We start from the raw sequence: 26320 nt of genomic DNA, 5'->3' as shown, positions 1-26320 counted from the left end.
TGTTAGACTTGTGAAGCACAATTTTTGAATCTTAAAAACAACCTGATAAAAAAAACGTATTGAAGTTCGTGTGGCAGTGCGAAGTCTCGCGACCCTGCTGAACTAGCTGCACCACTTTATGGTCATTCATTCAGACAGCGCACTTCATAATTCATTGTTTGTCACAAAGATTGTTCATGCGGTAGGTACCATGTTGGTTTGGGTTAATATTTCCCTAAACGTGTTGCATGAAGAATAATTTTTTTTTTTTGGGACAAGTTTCTAACATTCGCAAGGACTGTAATTAAAATTAGCTAACGTTAGCCATTTTGCTTTGTGTATAGTGGTTGCCTAACAACGGAAATATGGATGCTCTAGCCTAGCTTTTTCCTCATTTCGAGCATGTATTTGTATTTTATGCAGGAATGGATAACCTAGATCGTTTTTTGGCTAAAGAGAGGGCATGTTTGAAAGAGGAGGAACCACCTTACATGACAATCAAGGTGTGTAATTGTGCCAATGTAATAATGAGTAATGGCTGCAAACTCCAAATGTTTGGCCAAATGTTAGTTTCATGTTAAAAGCTTTCCTCAAATGTTGTCAATGATTTGATTCCATAAATGATTGAAGTAAATGGCCTATATTATCTTTATTTTACCACTGCAACAGACAAAGTCAGACAATGTAAACTCTGTAAAGGAGAACGCTGCTCCATTTGACTGGGCATCAACTCAAAGAGAACTTCCAAACCCTGGCAGAGGTACAGTGTAGCCTATGGTTCTATGACCACCAATGTGACAAATAAAGTTTGATTTGATTTGAATTGTCGTGGGGTAAGGTGTGGTTTGTTGTGTGTCTGTGGAATTGCTAGTGATATGCAACACTTGCTAATGATTAAAGTCTGATGGGTTTTTTTTTCTTCCAGAGGAGAGCTCAGGATTAAGTTTGCAGTTGGGAGCAGAATATGAGCAGAAGAAGCAAAAACTCAAGCAAGAGCTTCGTTTGGACTACAGACGATATGTGGCTCAGGTTTGCTGTAGTTATGTTTAGAACGCAATCTATTATACTGTTCCTTACTAAGGTACCATGATGGGTATAACAAAAATAACCGTAAGTTTCCAACTGCATTTTCTTAGTTCTCACAAAAACTTGCAGGAATTTACTGGCGAGGGAAGAAAGGTAGGGAATCCCCTTCTCTATCTGTCCACATCACATCAGCTGAGGTGTTATTGAAAGTAGCCTTTAAAATGGAATTTCCTTTGAAGAACAGAGTTTGGGTTGGATCCATCTTTACAGGACAGTGTCTATTAAAACAGATTGTTGCACCCCTTTTGTTATTTCCCGTGCCACACTGACCCTTCCAATCTCTAACTCTAGAAAAAGGATCTGCATACTGGTGAACCTGGCCCACAGGCTCAAGGCCTCTCCTTACCCATTGGTGAGAGGAGATTTGCCAAGGTAGCCATTTACTCTGTGTGTGTGTGTGTGTGTGTGTGTGTGTGTGTGTGTGGGGGGGGGGGGGGGACGACATACTTTAGTGGGAGTTAACAGAATGCTAGGTCACCATGGCCTGGCTAACATACCGACCAAGCCCTCTTTCATTGCACCGAGAGGCCCTTTTACCTTAGAATGACTTAAGGAGTGATATAGTACAGTGGTTTACATTTGTTTCCCAATGTTGATTGTGCAAGATAAGATTTGGTGTCCCACAGCAACTACTTTAGTTGATACTTGTGTATGCTGGCATGCTGTAGCTAACTTAGCATCATGTTTACCTGGTCAAATAAAATACTCTTCAATGGATTTTTTTTTTAAACAACTGAATGGCTTATGATTTGAAGATGGGCAAGTTTGTGTTGTCTTCCTCCAGGACAAATTAAGAGATGAAAGAAACAAGGAATACAACCTCTTCCTTAAAGGACGGCCAGGGCAAATAAGGAGACTACTTTCAAATGCCTCTCAGGTAACAATAGATTATGCATACCTTGAATAAGATGTATGTCTTTTTTGTGAAAATATCTCTACCTATTCAATGTGTTTTTAATAAGTTTACGTTTGACGCTCCTGTTTATTGGCTACATTTGACTAAGATCCACAGCATGTTGCCACATTTTGATCATTTAACACATCTCTTTCCTGATTCACAGGAGCAGGCCCCGGAGACTGTGAGTCCAACTGTACTTTATTCTCCCCCAGCCATACCAGAGGCCCAGCATAACACCCAGCTTAACCATGGAGGCCAGCCTTGGGAGCGACTCCCATCCAAGAGGGACGCTGCCACCCTAACCGACAGGGGGACAGGGACAGAGGGTCAGTCCCCACGAGGCCGGAGGCACTGGGAGCTCCACAGACCAGAGGAGTCCCTGGAGCGCTGGAAGAGGAGGAGGCCCAGGAGGAGAAGCAGGCACAGGGATGAGTACAACTCTGAGGAGGAAGAAGAGGAGTTTGAGTTCTTGGAGAGGGGGAGATCCAGACGGAGTCGAGAGCCAGAGTACACTGGGAGAAGAGAGAGGAGAATAGTTAATCACAGCCCTGACAGGTGCTTCACAGGAGAGTTGATCAGATCCAGCACTACCCCATCTATAAGCTATATATTTTTTTCTATCGGCAAACTACCTGCCGCTGTAAAGAAATACACTGAGTGTACAAAACATTATGAACACCTGCTCTTTCCATGAGACTGACCAGGTGAATATGGGAATATATATATAAAACACAGAAAAATCATGTTTTTGACTGCACTGGGCCTTTAAACAGGAAGATTACAATGATCGCTATATATTTACACAGTGTACAAAACATTTAGAACATCTTACTGTGTAAATATATAGCGATCATTGTAATCTTCCTGTTTAAAGGCCCAGTGCAGTCAAAAACATGATTTTTCTGTGTTTTGTATATATATTCCCACACTGAGGTTGGAATAATATTGTGAAAACTATGATAATGTACTTTTAATGTATTAGCAGTTTGAAAAGACCACCTGAAAGTTCAGCCTGTTTTGGTGGGATGGAGTTTTGGCTTGCCTGGTGGCAACATTAGTTAAGAGACCGATAAGAAAGAGGGTTCCAAACCTCTCTGCTAATATCAGCTCATTTTCAGGTTTTCCCTCCACACTCAGACCACTCCCAGAAAGTCCTAGCAAAGTTCTTCCTTGAGAAATTGATCTTTGCTAAGAAACAATTTCTTTCTTTTTGACAATTTTAATTGAAAAGAATCACAGTAAGGTATTTAATTGTTATCTAGAAATGATTTGATATTGAGATAAAAACCGGGCCTTTTAACAGAGTATTTTCTTTCTATGGCAGAGTTCTGCGGGAGAGGAGGGAGGTGGAGCCGCCTGTTGTCCATGAAGAGGACTTCAACGACCGGATCAGAAAGTCCCAGTCGGTGACACCAAAACCCAAGTACTGAGTGACCCACTGGAATTAAACTCATTAGATCAGTCAGGGCCTGTTTCCTTAACTAAAATTGAGGATAAATGTATTAAATGGCCACTAAGGTAATCACTTTAGCAGAGTTGGCCACCACGTGTATAAAACCTCTCTATCGATCTGTTCCTGTATTGATTGTTGAGGAAGTTTACAAAGGAAGCAGAACTGTAATGTACAAGATTTATCTTTAGTCCCGACTCCCAGGCTTGTTTATTTATTGCATTCCTGTGTAAAATATTTTGTTCTTCCATTGCATTTGATTGTCATGCCATTTCTGTGCTTCTAAATAGAACCACTGTTCAATAAGCTGTGTAAGAGAGCAATCCCTCTCATTGAGGTTTGGGTTTTAGCCCCAGGCAGACACTCACTTCAATTCCATCAGGGGAGCTGCATTGATTTGACTGTGATGGGTCTTTACTCTTTAGTGTCTGGGTCACTGGGTAAAGAGAAGACTGCAGTCAGACACTGGGATCTGTTGTGGTAGTGTGTGAGGTGGTGGTGCGGGTTGACTTGGGTGGGGCTGCGAGGAGTACTTATTGGCTAGGCCATGTGTTTTATGAGGTGGTTCATTGATTGGGTGAACTGAACTGCAGATGTTAACCTAGCTACTGTCTGTCTATGTAACGGTGTAACTGTTCTCCAGTGCTGTGATGCCAGCGGCCATGAAGACCGCCGAGAGATCCAGGTCTGCAGCCCACAAGGACAAGGCCCAGTTTTTCACCGGACTCATGATCGGCGGTAGGAGCCACTCATTTAATGCATGTTTAGCATGTGTGTGTGTGTTCAGGTCTGATCTTTAGATACAGGTAGGCTATATCTATATACCGGTAGCTGTAACTAATAACATTAGATGTGTTATGTATGTGGCTATATGAGAAGTGTGTAATGTGAATGACGGGTAACCTGTAATGTATGTCTTATGTTGAATGTGTAATGTACAATTTCTATTTTGTATAAAGCAGTACTGTGTGTCTGGGACATTTAAAGTTCATTTAACTAACATAAATGTGAAACGTCATTAGCTGTAACACGGGTGGGAAAACTACGGCTGCTGGATAATTTTTTGGGGGGGGTGAAAATGATTATTTTGGGTACCAAAAAATACTCCAGACCAAACTTGAACATCTAAAACGTAGAAATTATAATGGACCTATATATTTTATATTGTCAAATAACTTCCCTTTTTCTGACCCACAAATAGATTTTGACAAACAAATCGCTCCAAAACAAATCTGTGCGTCCCTCCGTTGAATTTTGAAATCCCGATGTGGCCCTCGAGCCAAACAGTTGACCCATCCCTGCTCTAACACATGCTTGTTAAGTTGAAGGGCTATTTGTTGTGTGTTGGGATTTCTCTCAGGGGAAACAGAGGGGGATGTGGCCACACAGAGGCGGAAGGACCGCTACAGACAGGAGCTGCTGGAACAGATGGCTGAGGGGCAGAGGAACAAAAAGAAGTGAGTTTAACACTGGGAGATTTCATGGTATCTTTCACACCAGTATGGGTCAAGTTGGTTGTTAGATATGACCAGGGCCCTATGTTGGGTTATAAACCGTGAATGTCAGTGGATAGTGTGTAAAAATTGTTTAAATATTTTTGTAATATATATATTTTTTTTTAGGGAGAAGGATCTTGAGCTGAGGGTTGCTGCCACTGGGGCGATTGACCCAGAGAAACAGGTAAAAGGGTTTGTTAATATTTTTCGAGGATGTATTGCATACTGTATTGTCCTTGAAATGCATACTGTATGACATTTGGGTTATGAAAGTATGGTTAACCATATGAAAGAGAATGTAAGTTCATGACTTAACAAATATGCTGTGGTGGTAACAATATTGTAATGATGTGTACTCTTACATTTTGCCAGAATGTAAATCATGTATTTCAAGCTCTGGAGAAACAAACAAATATGTCATAACAAGATGTTTGTTTGTTCACTCATTTCCAGTGACTGTTTTGACTTGGGTTTTTATGTTTTCAGGAAAGACTTTGAATCATGTCTGAATAGCTTGTCAAGTCTTTTGGAAAGTAGCCCTTTTCACAACAATGGCATCGTCAGCACATTTCACATCGCTCTGAATCAATTACACTGATAATCGTTTAATATATTTCTGCCCCTGAATTACTTTGTACTTTACCATAGATGGTGACTAAACTTTCACTCTGATGTATTCAAGTGTTCCATCATTTTTGACCACCATGAGTCACATAGTCTCTTTCCACGTGTACTCCCAGCCTGACCGCATTATGCAGTTTGGGGCGGTGAACCGCGAATATGAGGGCCGGAGACGTGACATCCCCTATAGACCCGGAGTAGGCCTTGACGCCCCGGGGACCAACTCTAGCCCCAGGCCCCGCCAGGAGATGCCTGAGGCGGGCACAGAGGAGAGAGGTCCCCCTGGGAGGCCCCGTGTTGCCTTCCCCTCCCCTCCAATGGACTACACTAACATCTTGGGTCAACTAACAGGGGCAGGGGGGCCGCGGTTAGGAATGGGGGCTGGAGCAGGGGCAGGCATGGGGGTGCCTGGGGGCGCCCCTCTCAATGAAGACTTCCACAGGAGCCTCTCTAGTACCCTGGGAGAGATAGTCGCCCCAAGGTACAGTGAAACAAGATGAGGTAACAAAAGTCGATCTTTACTTGGTCAGTCGTTGTTTAAAAAAAAAAAAAATGTGTGTATAAAAATTGTGTGTGTGTTGCTTTTTCCAGAATTGCTAGCTTACCTCCTCCATTGCCGCCCACTCTAACTGATGCCTACAGGACTCCGTATGATGAGGCCTATTACTACTATGGAGCAAGGAATCCACTGGACAAAAATCTGCTCCACTGTTAGTATCTCAGTTAACAACTGTGCAAAATATACTGTACTGTGTTTTGGGAAAGAGGCCTCGTGACAGGATTAAACCATAATCCTTTTCTCTCTTCTTATTTTGTGATATCGTGCACTCAGAGGTTTAGGATCTGGCAATCCTTAAAATTAGACAGATTTATTGCAGACAATTGTGATTCACTGTCATTGAATTCTCTTGGTAATATATGGTGACTCCATTGTTGGCGGTGAGTAATCCACTAAGCCTTAAATAAACCCCCCGGGGCTCTCCATGGAGGTTCATTACCATTTTATTATGAAGCCACTATGTCACCAGATCATGGGCCAACAGGGCTTGGCACTGTTTCCCATAACGCTCATATGACCCACTCATGATTTATACGGCTCATGGACAGACAGCTTATTGGAAATGAGTTCCACAGACTCCTAGTCCAGATGTATGTGAGCAACAGCATCCAATATGCTCCACTTCTGGAGAAATGTCTCCTATTGTTCAATAGTCAATACTCACTATACTTTATCAGATGGGAAGGTATCCATCCAGGGCAGTGGTGGCTGGTTGTACTTTAAATGGGGAGGACAGGTTCATAGTCAGGCTGGAAAGGAATGCATGGAATGGTCTCAAACACAAACACCTGGTTTCCATGTGCTTGGTACCATTCCATTCATTATTATAAGCCGTCCTCCCCTCACCAGCCTCCTCTGATCCAGAGATGTGTGTGTGTGTGCCGGGCAAAGACGTGAGGGCTGCTGTTCTGTGCCAAAACATGGCAATCTACTAACATAGCTTTAGAACACCCGTTGTAGCTGCCTTTGTTAATTCAGTAAAGGTCTGACAATGTTTTGGACACTTTTTTGGTGTGTATGTGTGTTGTTTTGATATCCAACTGATATAGTGTTCTCCTATCGTTCCCTTTAGATGGACCTCAAGGAGGTGGAGGGCAGCCCATGGTCTTCTCAAATCTGCCTCCAGGAATGATGCCTCCACCTGGACATCAAGGGGCCCGGTGGGTGTCCTTAGTACAGGAATTCCATACCGTTCCACATTGTCTGGAGACCTGCACACAAGTCACCCACTCACACACATTTGTTTTCATACAGCTCATTGCTAAGTAACACAACTTCAGGTTTGAGTTATTTAAAGAAACAGAAGAGGGCACCCTAAGCAAGCATTGAGAGCTGTGTGGAGGCTATATGTCTCTCACAACTAGGGGTATTGTGTTGATATGGTTACCCATAATGTTTGAATGTCTTTCTCCAGAGGAGCCTATCAGCAAGCTGTGGCCCTCCCTGGAGCTGGGCTGGGTGTTGGAGCGATAGGAGAGAGGCCCAAGCAGTCCAAGGAGAGTGTGTTGAACTACCAGGGAGCATTGAGACAACAGGTAGGCTACACATTGAAAAATGTATTTAAACTTTGTTTAAACAAGGGAAAATCCCATTGACATAAACAATATCACAGGACATCATGATACATTATAAAGTGGGTGGTTCGAGCCCTGATTGCTGATTGGCTGAAAGCTGTGGTATGTCGACCGTATACGACGGGTATGACAAAACATTTATTTTTACTGCTCGAATTACGCTGGTAACCAGTTTATAATAGCAATAAGACACCTCTGGGGTTTGTGGTATATTGCCAATATACCATGGCTAAGGGCTGTGTCTGGGCTTCAATTTCTCCCCAGCTGTGGTATGGAGGCGGGGTAAGAGTGGTGGAGCCGTACTCTCATTGGTGTGATAAAAGACTGAGAGAAAAGTCTGTCCTCTCGTCCTTACCTCACCTTACTGATTCCCTCTCTCTACCCCCCCCCCGCTCTCTCTCCTTCACCCCATATCTCTCCCTACTGGCCATCTCTGTGGACTCACAACTGGCCAAGATTGACTAAGTCCGGTTGTAGTGAAGAATAAACCATTAAATATTGATCCAGTTTCTTAGTCATCACAGCATTATTATGTGGACCAATAACTGCATATTTGTATCAAAATGTTTTGCTGTGTTGTGCGCTACTGAACATGACCCTGTGAGAGTGAAGGTGGAGGGCGGCTTAGTGAGATGCTAACTCTGCTAGCTAGCGGCGTCAGACTGTTTTGTTTCCCTCTGCTGATGCCAGAGGAACAGGAAACCAATGATTCAGATTAGTGACAGACTGCAATATTTTGACAGGAAGAGATCAGGCAAGAGTGGAGTCAGCACTTTTCCAAGGTAAAGGGAATAAAGCAGGAATATCACAAGAGCAGTAGAAAAGGGAACACGTTTCATTTCCTACATACTGTAGAGCTCAGTTTGAATATATTGACTTTTTCTTATCTCTCAAATTAACTCAGACATTTTTTTTAAATGAAATTTAATGACCAGTACTTGATGGCATCTTCCCCCCTCTTGCCACAGATCCAGGAAAGAGAGGAGCGAAAAAGACAGGAGAGGGAGAAAAGGGATCGCTATGATGCCAAGATCGAGGCCGAGATGAAGGCCTATGATCCCTGGGGGAAGGGGGGAGGAGGGGCCCCTCTCAAAGACGACAGGGGAAATCTCATCAGTACGTTACCTTTTGATTTTATATAAACTCAGCAAAAAAATAAATGTCCTCACTGTCAACTGCATTTATTTTCAGCAAACTTAACATGTGTAAATATTTGTATGAACATAACAAGATTCAACAACAGACATAAACTGAACATGTTCCACAGACATGTGACTAACAGAAATGGAATAATGTGTCCCTGAACAAAGGGGGGGTCAAAATCAAAAGTGGGGGGTCAAAATCAAAAGTAACAGTCAGTATCTGGTGTGGCCACCAGCTGCATTAAGTACTGCAGTGCATTTCCTCCTCATGGACTGCACCAGATTTGCCAGTTCTTGCTGTGAGATGTTACTCCACTCTTCCACCAAGGCACCTGCAAGTTCCCGGACATTTCTGGGGGGAATGGCCCTATCCCTCACCCTCCGATCCAACAGGTCCCAAACGTGCTCAATGGGATTGAGATCCGGGCTCTTTGCTGGTCATGGCAGAACACTAACATCCCTGTCTTGCAGGAAATCACGCACAGAAAGAGCAGTATGGCTGGTGGCATTGTCATGCTGGAGGGTCATATCAGGATGAGCCTGCAGGAAGGGTACCACATGAGGGAGGAGGATGTCTTCCCTGTAACGCACAGCGTTGAGATTGCCTGTAATGACAACAAGCTCAGTCCGATGACGCTGTGACACACTGCCCTAGACCATGACGGACCCTCCACCTCCAAATAGATCCCGCTCCAGAGTACAGGCCTCGTGTAATGCTCATTCCTTTGACGATAAACGCGAATCCGACCATCACCCCTGGTGAGACAAAACCGCGACACGTCAGTGAAGAGCACTTTTTGCCAGTCCTGTCTGGTCCAGCGATGGTGGGTTTGTGCCCATAGGTGACGTTGTTGCCGGTGATATCTGGTGAGGACCTGCCTTACAACAGGCCTACAAGTCCTCAGTCCAGGCTCTCTCAGCCTATTGCGGACAGTCTGAGCACTGATGGAGGGATTGTGTGTTCCTGGTGTAACTCGGGCAGTTGTTGCCATCCTGTACCTGTCCCGCAGGTGTGATGTTCGGATGAACCGATCCTGTGCAGGTGTTGTTACACGTGGTCTGCCACTGCGAGGACAATCAGCTGTCGGTCCTGTCTCCCTGTAGCGCTGTCTTAGGCGTCTCACAGTACGGACATTGCAATTTATTGGATTGGGCACATCTGCAGTCCTCATGCCTCCTTGCAGCATGCCTAAGGCACGTTCACGCAGATGAGCAGGGACCCTAGGCATCTTTCTTTTGGTGTTTTTCAGAGTCAGTAGAAAGGCCTCTTTAGTGTCCTAAGTTTTCATAACTGTGAATTTACTTAATTGCCTACCGTCTGTAAGCTGTTAGTGTCTTAATTGTTTATGGTTCATTGAGCAAGCATGGGAAACAGTGTTTAAACCCTTTACAATGAAGATCTGTGAAGTTATTTGGATTTTTGCAAATTATCTTTTGAAAGACAGGGTCCTGAAAAAGGGACGTTTCTTTTTTTGCTGAGTTCATCATAGTCGTTAGTCCTCTTTAGTTGCTCTGTCTTTACCGTTAGATTTAGGTTTATTCATATACGTAGCAACTGTAAAAACCAAAATGATAACTTCTCTGAATTTGTCTATGAAACCTTAGTTTTCAGTCACTTGATTTAGTCTAACATGCTGACCACACCGCTCCATCACGCCCGTGTTGATTTTGTCCACCCACACCAGATGCGACCAGGATATGCAGGTTGAAATATCCAAACAAACTCTGAACCAACTGTATTAATTTGGGGACGAGTCAAAAAGCATTAAACATTTATGGCAATTTAGATAGCTAGCTTGCTGTTGCTAGCTAATTTGTCCAGGTATATAAACATTGGGTTGTTATTTTACCTGAAATGCACAAGGTCCTCTACTCCGACAATTAATCCAAGGATAAAACGGTAAACCGAGTTTGTTTCTAGTAATCTCTCCTCCTTCAGGCTTCTTCTTCTTTGGACTTTATATGGTGGTTGGCAACCAACTTTAAGGTGCATTACCACCACCGACTGGTCTGGAGTGTGGACCTCAGTTCATCTTTCAATCACCCACGTGGATATATGCTCCTAAAAACCAATGAGGAGATGGGAGAGGCCGGACTTGCAGCGCATCAAGCTTCACAAATAGAACCAAGTTCATTGACACGCGCAAGCAGTGTGGGTGCAATGATTGAATAACATGTATGTGTACATTTATTTTGCAATGCATGCGATGCCGGCGGTGTGGTCAGCATGTAAGCCTCCGGGTTATTTCTCTGTCAACATCTCTGTTGTCATTGCATTGGCCCTGGTGCGAGGAGGCACTGTAGCGTAAGCTGTGAGTCACCACTACATTGAAAGTTTCTCTGTAGCTGATAACGATGCCTCCATGCCTCCAGGTGATCTGAACAGAATGCACAGGATCAACAAGGAGGTGTACGTAAACCCAGAGTCCAGGGACAGGAGATGGCCGCAGGGCTCTGTAGGCAGGATTGGAGGTGGAGGGGGACTTACCCCCAGGGGAATATCAGGTAGCCCAACTCTCACTGGCACTCTGTAAATGTCAGTTTTCACTGTCCTGGTCTTTTGTATGTATGTGTGTGTGAATTGATGAGTCACCCTTCTCCATCCGTCCCTGCAGGTTTCTCCTTTGCCCAGACGTCCCAGTTCGCCCGTAGCAACGTGTTCAGTGATCAGCCTACTCCACAGCAGCTCCAGGATCAGGACACATACAAAGACTACCTGAAGCAGCAGGTACCTGGCCCTACAGCCCTCAGCCTACACCCAGGGAGAACACCTCCACTGGCTCCACGGGAGTAATAATGGAACCATGCTATTGATCTGTGGATACTATGGATCAAACAAGAACCACAAAGGTTCTTGATAGGTGTTCAAAAGAGCCCGTCCAGGCTGTGCTCACAGACCACGGTCAGAGTGATGAACAGTGCTGTTTGTTTTGTGATGGACAGATCGAAGAGAAAAGGAGGAAGGAGGCGAAGGAGAGGGACCGTGAAAGGATGGAGGAGGAGAGGGAGGAGAAGAGGCTGGCAGAGCAGAGGGTTCTTATCCAGCAGGAGTTTGAGGAGGAGCAGCAGAGGAGGAAACGGAAGGAGATGGAGGTGAGGAGGAGGTTATCGTTTTTGATTAGATACATGAACCCACATTGGTTGAAGGATGCAAGTATTGAAACTGGATTCTGTATTTTCCCCTGCTTTAGCAAAGTGCCAAGAATGAAGAGCTGATCCGCCAGGCTGAGGAGCGCCGTAAAGAGGCGGACAGGAAGAGCAGGGAGGAGGAAGAGCGTGAGAGCAAGACCCTGAGACAGCAGGTTGAGAGGGAAAGACGGGCGCGAAAGGAAGAGGTGTGTAACATGTTCAGAAGATACTAGATACTGTAGAAACTACTTGGTGTTGTACTGAGCCGTCTGAGTGGGAGTTGTGCCATGTCCTTTATGCAGAGTCAGAGAGATCCGTCACCACCTATCCCAGCCCTGCAGAAGAGACTGGGGAAGCAGCACCTCACTCCCAGACCTCCCTCTGCTGTCAGCCAGCTCTCCTCTAGGGCCCTGTCTGTAAGTAACTTAGTCACTCTAACCCTAGCTTCATGTCCACACCCTGGCTTAACCCTAGCCATAACCCTAACCCTGGTCGCGTTCGCCTGCTCAGACATTGCATGCAATAAACAATGGTTGTGTGACACTTAATGGACTGTGCAGTCGGGCACCAGATTGCTATAACCTATGATGTTGTAAGCTGATACGTAAAATACCGATCCAGGCGTTGTACGATGCTTCAGCAAAGCCTGGGCAGAGGCTTCATGTCCACACCCTGGCTCAACCCCAACCCTAACCTTAATCCCTGCAGAGACACACACAAACACACATACACACTCACTCTCCTTGTTCCTTGTGTCCCCAGGAGCGTTCTATGTCAGCACCACACTCTCCACCTGTACCTGCCAGGAGAAACCAGCTCCGAGCCACAGGTTAGATAGAGCAGGGTTCCCCAAACTCGGTCCTGGGGCGTTTTGGTTTTTGCCTTAGCACTGAGATAGAGCACTCAAAGAAATACTGGAGAAAATACCTGACTTTACTGATATCTTCTCTCAACTATGTTTCTTTCCCTTTCTCCACGGTCTGTCTGTCTCTACCTGTCCATCTCCCTGCCAGAGGACCAGCAGCAGGGTGTGATCAGCGAGTTGTCCACGCTGCGGAGACAGCTGCGGAGCGAACAGAGACGGCTGGAGGGGCAGCTGCTGCAGAGTGACAGAGAGGAGATAGACACAGCCATCTCCACCAGGTAGGCAGGACAGACACACCCCTTACAGTAACACCAGGGCCACAGTAGGTCACGTTGACAAATCTAAACCATTTACCTTGAACAGTCTTGCCCTAATTGCCCAGGGTATGTTCAGGAGGAACAAACATTTCATGAATGGTGAATGCCCTTGGCTTCAATAACAGAACTTTGCTCTGGTCACGCATGGCTCTTCAAAGTGCTGCATGTATTCAAACACTAGTGCACCTTAAGAGCACTGGAGAATACATCTTTGAGCCTTTGCCAGTTAGAAGGCTTTCCTCAGGTCGTATAAGCAACCTATGCTGAATACCCCATCATGTCTGCTTCGGGTCTGAAAGAAACACTTGAAAGTGTCGAACATCCACAGGCCCAGGTACTATAGCTTTATTCTGACTCATCCCTGGAACAATACACTGTAATCCATGTTAATAAAAAAAAACTGATTTACCAGGTACTTATTCGTTCTGTAAGCTGTACGCTCGTCGGTTTATGGTTGCAAACAAAACATGCATATTTTATATGGGCGACTGTGGCGTGTTGATGTTCCATTCCGTGTTGTGCCCAGGCGCAGAGGGCGCCCCCATGGGGACGTGTTTGAGATGGCACTCATCAGAGCCCAGGGATCGTCCAGACGACCCAACTCTGGAACGGCTGCTGCAGCTGCCCATGTCAACATGCAGAACATCAGGGAATTCAACCAGCTCAAATACAGAGGTAAGTCAATGACACACTCTTTATACTATAACTGGACATGGGTCTTCTCCCTCTCACTTGTCATTCTCTTATTGATGCCCTCCCCAGATCAAATATAGAGGTTAATTGACAGCATATAGTGCATTCGGAAAGTATTCAGACCCCTTCACTGCTGCATCAGATGACCTGGCCTCCACAATCACCCAACCTCACCCTAATTGAGATGGTTTGGGAGGAGTTGGATCGCAGAGTAAAGGAAAAGCAGCCAACAAGTGCTCAGCATATGTGGGAACTCCTTCAATACTGTTGGAAAAGCATTCCAGGTGAAGCTGGTTGAGAGAATGCAAAGAATGCCAAGATTCACCTTCCAACAGGACAACAACCCTAAGCACACAGCCAAGACAACGCAGAAGTGGGTTCGGGACAAGTCTCTGAATGTCCTTGAGTGGCTCAGCTAGAGCCCGGACTTGAACCTGATCGAACATCTTTGAAGAGACCTGAAAATAGCTGTGCAGTGATGCTCCCCATCCAACCTGACAGAACTTGAGAGGATCTGCAGAGAAGAATGTGAGAAACTCCCCAAATACAGGTGTGCCAAGCTTGTAGCGTCATACCCAATAAGACTCGAGGCTGTAATCGCTGCCTAAGGTGCTTCAACAAAGTACTGAGTAAATGGTCTGAATACTTATGTAAATGTGATTTTCCCATTTAAATTTTTTTAATTTTCTTTTTAATACATTTGCAAAAATGTATTAACCTGTTTTTGCTTTGTCATTATGGGGTATCGTGTATAGATTGATGAGGGAAAACCATATTTAATCTATTTTAGAATAAGGCTGCAACATAGCAAAATGTGGAAAAAGTCAAGGGGTCTGAATACTTTCCGAATGCACTGTACATCCCATGCAATTACAAGCCTATACACAATTTTCTTCCTATAAGATAAACTCTATGATCCATTGCCAAGGCTTAGTTCATTCCTGCTGCTGCCCATCTGCTCTGTAAATTTAATTTAAGATCTATTTTGTTGAGGGATTCTGTGTTCTCTAGTTGCCAAGGTGACTGTCATTGTGGAATCCTGTTGTTTATGGTCAGGAATCCTTCTGCTATGATGCCGTTGGCTGTTGATGGAGCTAAATGAAACACACACCATACTGAACTACCCTGGCATCATGGCTCAACTATTCTGTTTAGCTTGGCCGGATGTGCAGCCCTCATCAAGTCTCCTTTCCGTCTCCTCTCCGCCACGCTATGGCATTACTCTCATGAGGTCATGGGTTGACTCATCTTAAAAGCCATCCATCAGTAACGGACAGTTTGGAAGGATAAACACAGAGGGAGAGAACACAGGGCTGAAACAAAGGAAATTACCTTTGAATGGATTCCCAGTGCTGAGTTTATTTGGGGGTCCAGAGAATACTTACACACAAACATTCACAAATGTGCATGTTAGAAAAAAGGACAAGTAGGTGCTAGACAAGCCCAAGCCCTATCTATGTGTACAACAACAATTGACCCTTCCCCACAACAATTGACCCCCTCCGCCCCACTCGGTTACTGTTGCAACCCCAGACAACCTTCCCGCTGGAAGCCCAATTCCCCCATCTAACCACTGGTGAAATCCCCTCACAATGATCTCAAAATGTTTTTAATACACAATGAAATTGAAGACAGACTACCTACCACTTGCTAATCAGGAGGTTTTCTGGTATGTTGTGGTGGACTGTCATTACAATTGCTTCAGGGCAACCTGGTCAAATGAAGGTTAGTGTGGCTAGCCACTGGAAGGTTCTGAAAGCACTGTTGGCACTAACCCCTTTTGGAGCTAATTAGTGCTCTCACAAATCATATCCTGATGTCGACAGCAGATGAGGGTTGTATTCATAACATGGCTAGCTAGCTTACATTTAGAAAAAACAAGGTATATTAACAAGATATACTTACTAGCTAACTAGCTAGTGTTAGCAATGTTGGGTGGTCAATAAGACTGAAAACTAGCTAGCAAACCAGCTGAGCTAGCAAACAATGTAACAAAAGTATAATTTCAGATTCTAAAAATACTCCAACAGGCTCTGCGTTTCAGGAATCACAGTAGCAAGTACCACTGGTGCACTGTTACATTATTTAGTCATTTAAACCATTTGTTTTTGGATGACCATTCTCAGTTTTTGTAATGCCCTCAATGGCTACCATGTGTTTCAAACATGAGCTTGTCCGAGGAAGACAGTTGCTATCCATTGGAGCTCTGCGATTGGTTGGCCAAAATTCTGAGGCTGGCTTAGCGAAGTTAGTGCACAGGGTGATGACAACATTGTATGCCTTTATTATGTATACAGGGGCAGATTTTGTGATTTGGAGGCCGGCGGTAGAGGCCATTCTGAGCCCCCCCATCCCTCCTCAGATTTGATTTATGGGATTTGTAGTAAAGACATGTAATTTAACTGTACAAGTGTATTACCGTTTAATGTGCCATGACAACAACCAGTCATGATGTTTTCATCTGATTGTCAAACAAATCAATTCAAAATGTAGGTTACCTTTGTACATTCATCCAAAATAATTCCAGCATCCGAACAGTGCACTATGCACCTGCCAATTTTGCTTCAATTCGCAAGTGGCTGAAACTATCTCACCAGAGAAAGCATCCTATTGAGCGAAACAGTGCCCCGTTGTTTTACTATATACACTGCTCAAAAAAATAAAGGGAACACTTAAACAACACAATGTAACTCCAAGTCAATCACACTTCTGTGAAATCAAACTGTCCACTTAGGAAGCAACACTGATTGACAATAAATTTCACATGTTGTTGTGCAAATGGAATAGACAACAGATGGAAATTATAGGCAATTAGCAAGACACCCCCAATAAAGGAGTGGTTCTGCAGGTGGTGACCACAGACCACTTCTCAGTTCCTATGCTTCCTGGCTGATGTTTTGGTCACTTTTGAATGCTGGCGGTGCTTTCACTCTAGTGGTAGCATGAGACGGAGTCTACAACCCACACAAGTGGCTCAGGTAGTGCAGCTCATCCAGGATGGCACATCAATGCGAGCTGTGGCAAGAAGGTTTGCTGTGTCTGTCAGCGTAGTGTCCAGAGCATGGAGGCGCTACCAGGAGACAGGCCAGTACATCAGGCGACGTGTAGGAGGCCGTAGGAGGGCAACAACCCAGCAGCAGGACCGCTACCTCCGCCTTTGTGCAAAGAGGAGCAGGAGGAGCACTGCCAGAGCCCTGCAAAATGACCTCCAGCAGGCCACAAATATGCATGTGTCTGCTCAAACGGTCAGAAACAGACTCCATGAGGGTGGTATGAGGTCCTGACGTCCACAGGTGAGGGTTGTGCTTACAGCCCAACACCGTGCAGGACGTTTGGCATTTGCCAGAGAACACCAAGATTGGCAAATTCGCCACTGGCGCCCTGTGCTCTTCACAGATGAAAGCAGGTTCACACTGAGCACATGTGACAGAGTCTGGAGACGCCGTGGAGAACGTTCTACTGCCTGCAACATCCTCCAGCATGACCGGTTTGGCGGTGGGTCAGTCATGGTGTGGGGTGGCATTTCTTTGGGGGGCCGCACAGCCCTCCATGTGCTCGCCAGAGGTAGCCTGACTGCCAATAGGTACCGAGATGAGATCCTCAGACCCCTTGTGAGACCATATGCTGGTGCGGTTGGCCCTGGGTTCCTCCTAATGCAAGACAATGCTAGACCTCATGTGGCTGGAGTGTGTCAGCAGTTCCTGCAAGAGGAAGGCATTGATGCTATGGACTGGCCCGCCCATTCCCCAGACCTGAATGCAATTGAGCACATCTGGGACATCATGTCTCGCTCGATCCACCAATGCCACGTTGCACCACAGACTGTCCAGGAGTTGGCGGATGCTTTAGTCCAGGTCTGGGAGGAGATCCCTCAGGAGACCATCCGCCACCTCATCAGGAGCATGCCCAGGCGTTGTAGGGAGGTCATACAGGCACGTGGAGGCCACACACACTACTGAGCCTCATTTTGACTTGTTTTAAGGACATTACATCAAAGTTGGATCAGCCTGTAGTGTGGTTTTCCACTTTAATTTTGTGACTCCAAATCCAGACCTCCATGGGTTGATAAATTTGATTTCCATTGATAATTTTTGTGTGATTTTGTTGTCAGCACATTCAACTATGTAAAGAAAAAAGTATTTAATAAGAATAGTTCATTCATTCAGATCTAGGATGTGTTATTTTAGTGTTCCCTTTATTTTTTTGAGCAGTGTATGTAGCCCATATCTGATTCTGTCTGGCCCAAAATAGTATGACATACCATCATCTTTTTAGCCAGACAGCATCAGATACATAGGCTACACATACATGTCCCTTGCCTTGACGACAATGGTAATATTATCAGCAGCACTTACTGTATCCTATGTCTTTTTACTACAGAAATGCGTATTGTATCCTCCTAGAGTCTAAGGGCCTGGGGCTGGGTTTCTATTAAGCTAACATATGGAATTGTTTGAAGATGGTCATACCGAGGATCATTTAGCTGTTTTATTTGGAATTTTAGGACCCCTGTAGTATAAAAATGATTTGATGTAACATTGAATTTGGCCTTATTGCTGTTAGCTCATAGAAATGCATTGAATAACAGTCAAAAATTATATCAAAACAAATTATGTTTTGAAGTGTCTGTCCTATATCTGATAGACATAAGAAAGTGCCGGGAAATGTTTATTGTTTTTGCTGTGTAATTACCCGTATACCTTTTACATGGAAATGCCCTATTCACATAGATTACATTTTCAGCCCGGTACCTTCAGACGAGTCCCGTGGCACTTGTGGGGGACGGAGAGCAAAACAGAGATCACCATTGTGTTCGCGTTTTCATGAGCATCTTCGGGATGTCTCCTGGTCTGACAAACACCACTGTAGCTCGGCCACCTTCTACCTCAGATGGTGAAGGTCAACAAAAATACAGACATCTCTAGCTTAAACAGACCGATTTGGGTGGGGATTTGTTTTTATTATTTATTTATTATGCCTCAAGTGGAGCATGGTAGATCTCTTCTTATTTGTATATAAAAAAAATAATATGCCCAGCTTACGAGGCACCTTGATTCGAGGCCTGAGGCAATTGCCTCCTCTGCCTAATGGCAAGTCCGTCAGTGTGTGTATACTCCAGTGAGTGGAAACACATTGCTGTTGTGTGTGAGCAGAACGTCTCTTGCCTCCAGTACTATAGCTCTCCAGAGGCCTACCTCAGAGCCGGCCTATGTCTTCCTCTCCCTTTTGCGGAGAAGTTGGGGTACAGTCATGCTCAAGTATGGTTGTCATGTCTTGACACAACAATTATGTTCCTTACAGTCCATCTGCAGCTCACTGCTCAGTGTCTAGACTGCAGAGTAGCTGAGTCCCCATGGCACTGCCTCAGTGTATACACCGAGTGTACAAAACATTACGAACACCTTCGTATTATTGAGTTGCACACCCTTTTACCCTCAGAACAGCCTTGATTTGTCAGGGCATGCTGGCCCATGTTGACTTCTATGCTTGTTGGCTGGGGGCTGGATCATTCTTGAAACACATGGGAAACTGTTGAGTGTGAAAAACCTAGCAGCGTTGCAGTTCTTGACACTCAAACCGGTGCACCTGGCACCTACTATTTATCATACCCCATTCAAAGGCACTTAAATATTTTGTCTTGCCCATTCACCCTCTGAATGGCGCACATACAGAATCCATGTCTCAATTGTCTCAAGGCTTAAAAATCCTTCTTTAACCTGTCTCCTCCCTTTCATCTACACTGATTTGAAGTGGATTTAGTGACATCAATAAGGGGTTATAGCTTTCACCTGGATTCACCTGGTCAGTCTGTCATGGAAAGAGCTCCTAAAGTTCCTAATGTTTTTTACACTCAGTGTAGACTGATGGAGGGGTTGAGGACAAAGGATGTTTTCCATTAGAGGTCGACTATCAGTTTAATCTTGGCCGCAGCTGAGCCTATACTGTAATACAGAGCTTAGCCTCTCATCATAGTGGACACTGGCCAGAGAGAGTCCCTCCGATTGGCTGGTGTGGGAGGAAATCCACTGTGATAGGCTAATCTGCATCCACCATTAGTGCTGCATCCGTACACATGACCACCGCTGCACTGCCTGACATCTGTGTCATGGTGAGGAGGTGGTAATCCTGAAGGCAGGGACTAAGCTGGACTAAACTGTGTGTATGTGTTATAGACAGTGCATCTCGTGAGGAGGTGGTAATCCTGAAGGCAGGGACCAAGCTGGACTAAACTGTGTGTGTGTGTGTGTTATAGACAGTGCATCTCGTGAGGAGGTGGTAATCCTGAAGGCAGGGACTAAGCTGGACTAAACTATGTGTGTGTGTGTTATAGACAGTGCATTTCGTGAGGAGGTGGTAATCCTGAACGCAGGGACTAAACTGGACTAAACTATGTGTGTGTGTGTTATAGACAGCGCATCTCGTGAGGAGGTGGTAATCCTGAAGGCAGGGACTAAACTGGACTAAACTATGTGTGTGTGTGTTATAGACAGTGCATCTCGTGAGGAGGTGGTAATCCTGAAGGCAGGGACTAAACTGGACTAAACTATGTGTGTGTGTGTTATAGACAGCGCATCTCGTGAGGAGGTGGTAATCCTGAAGGCAGGGACTAAGCTGGACTAAACTATGTGTGTGTGTGTTATAGACAGTGCATTTCGTGAGGAGGTGGTAATCCTGAAGGCAGGGACTAAGCTGGACTAAACTGTGTGTGTGTTATAGACAGTGCATCTCGTGAGGAGGTGGTAAAACTGAAGGCAGGGACTAAACTGTGTGTGTGTGTTATAGACAGCGCATCTCGTGAGGAGGTGCATCATGTGTACCCCGACCCCCCCAGTGATGAACACAGTCTGGACATCCAGCAGCAGGCTCTGCTCAGGGAGCAACAACGCAGGATCAGGAACATGAGGAGAGGAGAAGAGTCAGGTCAGTCTCGCACGCACGCACGCACAGACAGAGAGAGAGAGAGAGAGACACACACACTGTTCTTAATGCGTCTCTCCCATCCTGACAGACTTCTTTGAGCCGTATGTGGAGCGTCAGCCTCGTTATCATCCTGTGAGTTCACTGTTCTCTTGTTACATCTGAGCCAGCTTCCTCTGGCCGCTCCTGGCTGGGGAAACTCATGTCTGACTTGGTCCAGACTGAGGTTTTTCTGGGTGTCTGACTGGCTGTTATTCTGTGTCTATCCTGTCAGAGGGAGAAGCCAGGCCAAGACCACCAGAGAGTCTGTTTATTGGAGTCAGAGAGCGCTTTTATTGGTGAGCCTGCTGGGCATACAGCCTGTTTTTATTGGTGAGCCTGCTGGGCATACAGCCTGTTTTTATTGGTGAGCCTGCTGGGCATACAGCCTGTTTTTTTAGAGGAGGTGTGGCCTGGTGTTGTCGGTGACCGAACAAATATTCTCCTGAGGATATGCTTACTGGAAAGAAATGAATAGTGATACATTGGGGTACAGTATTACAATGAAGTGGATATGGGATGAACACACACACACATACAGCCAATTGAGGGGAGGGGCATTGGGCACGATCTGGGTAGCTGCCAGTGTCAACACGGCACATGTGAAGCCAATGGCACCTACACAGCTGGTGCCAGTCCTGCGAGAGGGCAGAGAGCCTGTGCCAGCTGCATGGTGGGTTTAGCAAGACCGGACTGAGAGAGGAAGGTAGGAAGGGAATGTGCTGCAGCTGCTATAGTGTTAACCCCCAAATATTGCCCTCACTTCATATTTTTACCACTGCTGTAGCATGTTCATTTTTAAGAGACTTGGAGTAATAGCAATTCAGTCATCTAACCTTGCTTGTTTGTGAATGTGTTACTGTGCCGTGTCCTCAGATTACCCCAATGGTGACACAGGGTCCCCATCCCCAACGCAAGCCCAGGTTAACCTGAGGTCCAGACAGCCCTCAGCCCAGGAGAGGGAGAGCAGGAGGCCCGCCAGGAGAAGAGACTTTGAGGATGTAAGAGTCTATTCCAGAGGAGTGAAAGAAAGGCCTGTAGCTTCAGAAGAGTCCTCATTACATAATTAGTGCCACTTCAACAGCTCTTTAATGAGTCCATTCATGTCCACCATTTGAGACAGGCATTGGGGAAAGGATTCTAGTGAAGATAATACACATACCGTCCCTCTTTTCTAGGTTTTAGAATTAGAAGATAAGGGGAGATGAACAAACACATGTTCTGGGCGGAAGGAACACGATCAGGCTTTCAACTCGTTCAAGCTGGGGAGTGCAGCAGCAGTTTTCCTCTTCATGTCAGTCATTGCAGAAATGTCCAGTTTATCAACTAGCCCATGTTAGCTAACATTTTTTAGCCCATCGATTTTGTTGAGTCACTCAGATATCACATAAGACATAAGACCTGCAAAATGTTCTCTCCGCTAACAAGAGGGATGTGAACAGTTTGTGTCATGGACAAGTGTATATTCTCTCTGTAGTCTTTAGTAACCCGTAATCTTTAGTAACCTGCTGTACTGAGAGATGTTGTGATGTTTCCATGTCGTGGTCCAGGACATGTTGACTCCCGGTGGTCAGAGGGATGACGAGGGCCAACCGGATGCCCAGTCTCTATTCTCTGTGGCCAGCCTGAACCTTGAGGGGGTTAAGGACCGCAACCAGAGACGCATCCACAGACTGGATGACTTCAACGACCACGACTGGAGATCAGGTGAGAGCGACAGGGAGTGACCTCTGACATCACATGTCTTTGTGGTTTACTTTATTACATTAAAGTACAGAACAGTTATAGACAAGGACATTCAATTCTACATTTAAAAAATATATAATTATTTAACCTTTATTTAACTAGGGAAGTCAGTTAAGAACAAATTCTTATTTACAATGACGGCCAAACCCGGGCGACGCTGGGCCAGTTGTGCGCCGCCATATGGGACTCCTAATCACGGCCGGATGTGATGCAGCCTGGATTCGAACCAGGGACTGCAGTGACGCCTCTTGCACTGAGATGCAGTGCCTTAAACCGCTGCGCCACTCGGGAGCCCAAATAAAAATATTTATATATTGGAAAGACGCCAAGAGACAACAAAACTACTATTCATATACACTACGAGTCAAACATTTGGATACACCTACTCATTCCAGGGTTTTTCTTTATTTTTACTATTTTCTACATTGTAAAATAATAGTGAAGACAAACTATGAAATAACACATGGAATCATGTAGTAACCAAAAAAGTGTTAAACAAATCATATTTTACATTTGAGATTCTTCAAAGTAGCCACCATTTGCCTTGATGACAGCTTGTACTTTCTTGGCATTCTCTCAACTAGCTTCATGAGGAATGCTTTTCCAACAGTCTTGAAGGAGCTCCCACTTATGTTGAGCACTTGTTGGCTGCTTTTCCTTCACTCTGCGGTCCAACTCATCCCAAACCATCTCAATTGGGTTGAGGTCAGGTGATTGTGGAGGCCAGGTCATCTGATGCAGCACTCCATCACTCTCCTTCTTGGTCAAATTTATTTAGTACTTTTTTGGTTACTTCATGATCTCATATGTGTGACTTCATAGTTTCGATGGCTTCACTATTATTTTACAATGTAGAAAATAAAGAAAAACCCTTGATTGAGTAGGTGTGTCAACTTTTGACTGGTACTGTGTGTATGTGTGTGTATATATATATATATATATATATACAGTATAGTTAAACTAGATCTTTAGAAAGAGGAGAGGCACTGTCATACAGTAACCTCTAGTGGCAGAGCGTTCCATGATGGCATAGCTATAGATCACAGGCGGCTGGTTGCACCTTAATTGGATGGGCTCATAGTAATGGCTGGAACGGAATGAATACAATGGTATCGAACACATCAAATACACAGTTTCCATGTGTTTAATACCATTTAATTCACTCCATTCCAGCTATCATTATTATGAGTGTCCTCCCCTCAGCAGCCTCCTGCGCTCTATATATAACTGAATAGAGGGAGAGGACAAGGTTGTCCTCATCCTTAACGCACCAAGAACTGCAAATCATTCACTGCTGCAACATAAGAGGTTTTTTGGTAGATTCCTTTCTAAAATAAATTACATGATAAATGCAGATCTAGGTATCTCACGTTAGGATTGGGCCATCAGGTGTCTTTCTGTGTGAATGACAAGGCTCTCTGGTCTCCAGGAGGGCTGTCAGCCGACGAAGGGGACCACCTCTCGCTGCGGTCCACCCCATACCACCCGGACAGGCGTGTGTCTGTGGAGACGGTTGCCACGGAGCCCTGGCTGCGGCCTGGCACATCAGACCCGCTGAAGCGGTTAGGGACTGGTCAGAACCGGAGAGAGAGGCCGGTTACTAGAGACATCCTGGACGGGGACGGGCCCTCCACCTACCATGGATGACCTGTGACCTTTTTAGGTCTGTTGACCTCTCATCTACACATAGGATCCCTTTCTAGTGCACTACTTCTGACTAAAGTCTGTGCCCTTGATTTCAAAGCCAAAGAGGTGTATTTTCTATATGCAGTCGATCCCTACATGGGCTATTTCTGTCTCGGGATCAGATGAGCGCAAAAAAACATCATGCTTGTGCTTTTTACTCCGAAAAAAAAATATGAATGTAGCTTATGTGTATCCATTTTGAATCTATACAGCCCCCAGAGGAGACGTCCTAATGGAGATGAGAGCGGTAGTAGCAGAGATATTTCAGTCTCTGTATACAACGGCTTTAGCCTGGGTACCAGTCTCTAGCTAACATTCCACTCCTTGCCACTCCTTGTCATTGCCAAAGAGACTGGCCTTTTGGGCAATCTCAACGTTCAATATGCAGCCGGATTTACAGCGCAGTTGGAAACATTAATATTTTCCATGACAACGTTCTGGAACATGAGGTGCGTGCAAATTTGACGCCATATAGAATTAAAATTGGTGGATTAATAGCTCAGCCTATGGATTCATTTCAAATTTACACATCTGTCTTCACTGTTCCCTTCTTGCGCAATTCATGCATCTCCACTGGGCCCTCTTCCATCCTCTGTATTGCTTTTATAGCTCTTGAACCAGTAGCCTAGCCCAATGTCCCAGCAGTAGCAATATACAATAGTTTGGTCACTTATTTTGAGAAATAGAAAATATATATTTTGTGTTGCTCAAAATAATATATAAATATTTGAGGAAAGAAGTGCCTTGCTCTTGCTTGCTGGATATGAAATAGGCTACAGCGTTCACAATGAACTGCTGGGGAAGTTTGAATGGCGAGAGCTTCTCTGGTGTGACGCGATCACATTGGCTGGTGGTAAACATGAAACAAACGTAAATCCTCTGTTCTCCCAGCGCCCAATGTTTGTTTACAATGACATATTACGTCAGAAAGCCCAATGTTTGTTTACAATGACATGTTACGTCAGAAAGCCCAATGTTTCCAATCGAATGTATGAATGAAGGTTTCCTATCAGTCTAATTTGCATTAAACATTGTGATTGGAGGATAGCTGTGAGGGTTAGAAAATCAGGATCAAATCATCTGAGCTCATTAATGATGATATAATGTTCATATTTGAAGATTGCCGAATGGCCAGTCTCTTTGGCAAGGAGTGGAATGTTAGCTGAAGAGACTGGTACTCCAGCTACAACGGCTCCATGTAGTGAGGAGGAGCAAGCAGCATCAGTGAGTGAAGCCAGTAGACAGTGAAGAATTCCTGAGCTGCAACAGTAGGGCTACGGTATGGATGATGGCTAGGCTCTGGTCTGCCAATCTTTTGAATGTACTTTGGCAAAATTAATGTATATTTAAAACGTGAATCTGATGTTGAAATGTTTGTATCAAGTAAAGATGTGATTATATATATATATAGAAAGATTTAGGGTTTTAAAAATAAATTATTTTAATAATCTTGCCTTTGTCCAGGCTGGTCCTTGAAGCTTAGTCCTTTCCTCGTGAGTTAGACTCATATGGGTCGTTCCACGAAGAGTGTCTTTTGTGTCCCTTTGATATTTTAAGTAGAAATTGTGAACCAATATTGAATTTTAAAAGCCTGTTATATTAAATGAAGTGCCCTTTTAATATAGACCACATGCAGGGTTGAATAATTCTGTAATAAATTCAGCAGATGGACATGTCCCTCTGTCAACCCACTTAATCCCAAGATTTCACCATCATACATCTGTCCCTCATTTTAAGGTCAACCCTGTTATGTGAACTGAACTCTAGTTTTAATATGTTGAAACTATTCCTTAACTACTGTTTTCGAAAGTGACATTGAACATTAGTCATCATGGCTGTTTTCTGGTGTTTTGTGTTGGAAAACTGAGCGGGTCGCGCATGACGTCAACCCTGTTACCCAGCAAGTTCCTATTTTTCTTGCATTCAATTGCCACTCCCTGTTGCACACAAGCTTCCATTCCCCTGGTCACGAAGGGATTAAGAGATTATTTGACAATACAACCACACGTGGATAACGCATTTAAAGTCATCAAGGATGACAGTTTGAAGATTAAATCATCAACCCTGTTACTTTAAATGCACTTATCATAGTAACTTATTTAACCTCTTGAGATGGGAATAC

The 26320-nt window shown here is 44.7% G+C and overlaps 1 protein-coding gene across 1 annotated transcript; it reads left to right on the top strand.

The window, feature by feature from the left end:
• Positions 1–72: 72 nt before the first annotated feature.
• On the top strand, positions 73–25778 carry LOC139583409 (centrosome and spindle pole-associated protein 1). The gene is made up of 28 exons (XM_071414472.1): positions 73–181; positions 403–482; positions 649–739; positions 905–1008; positions 1357–1437; positions 1850–1942; positions 2127–2518; positions 3288–3386; positions 4057–4151; positions 4774–4870; positions 5036–5093; positions 5650–6011; positions 6122–6240; positions 7162–7249; positions 7504–7624; positions 8632–8779; positions 11179–11310; positions 11421–11533; positions 11749–11898; positions 11997–12140; positions 12237–12350; positions 12697–12763; positions 12948–13077; positions 13643–13791; positions 20593–20730; positions 21643–21767; positions 22317–22473; positions 23942–25778. Exons 2-28 carry the CDS (start codon positions 405–407, stop codon positions 24157–24159), a joined length of 3663 nt encoding a protein of 1220 aa, XP_071270573.1. The 5' UTR covers positions 73–181; positions 403–404; the 3' UTR covers positions 24160–25778.
• Positions 25779–26320: the final 542 nt, after the last annotated feature.

Source organism: Salvelinus alpinus, chromosome 8 (assembly GCF_045679555.1).
Source record: "Salvelinus alpinus chromosome 8, SLU_Salpinus.1, whole genome shotgun sequence".
NCBI lineage: Eukaryota > Metazoa > Chordata > Actinopteri > Salmoniformes > Salmonidae > Salvelinus > Salvelinus alpinus.
The sequence above is the reverse complement of the archived record's forward strand: the minus strand, read 5'-3'. Positions and strand labels throughout refer to the sequence as shown.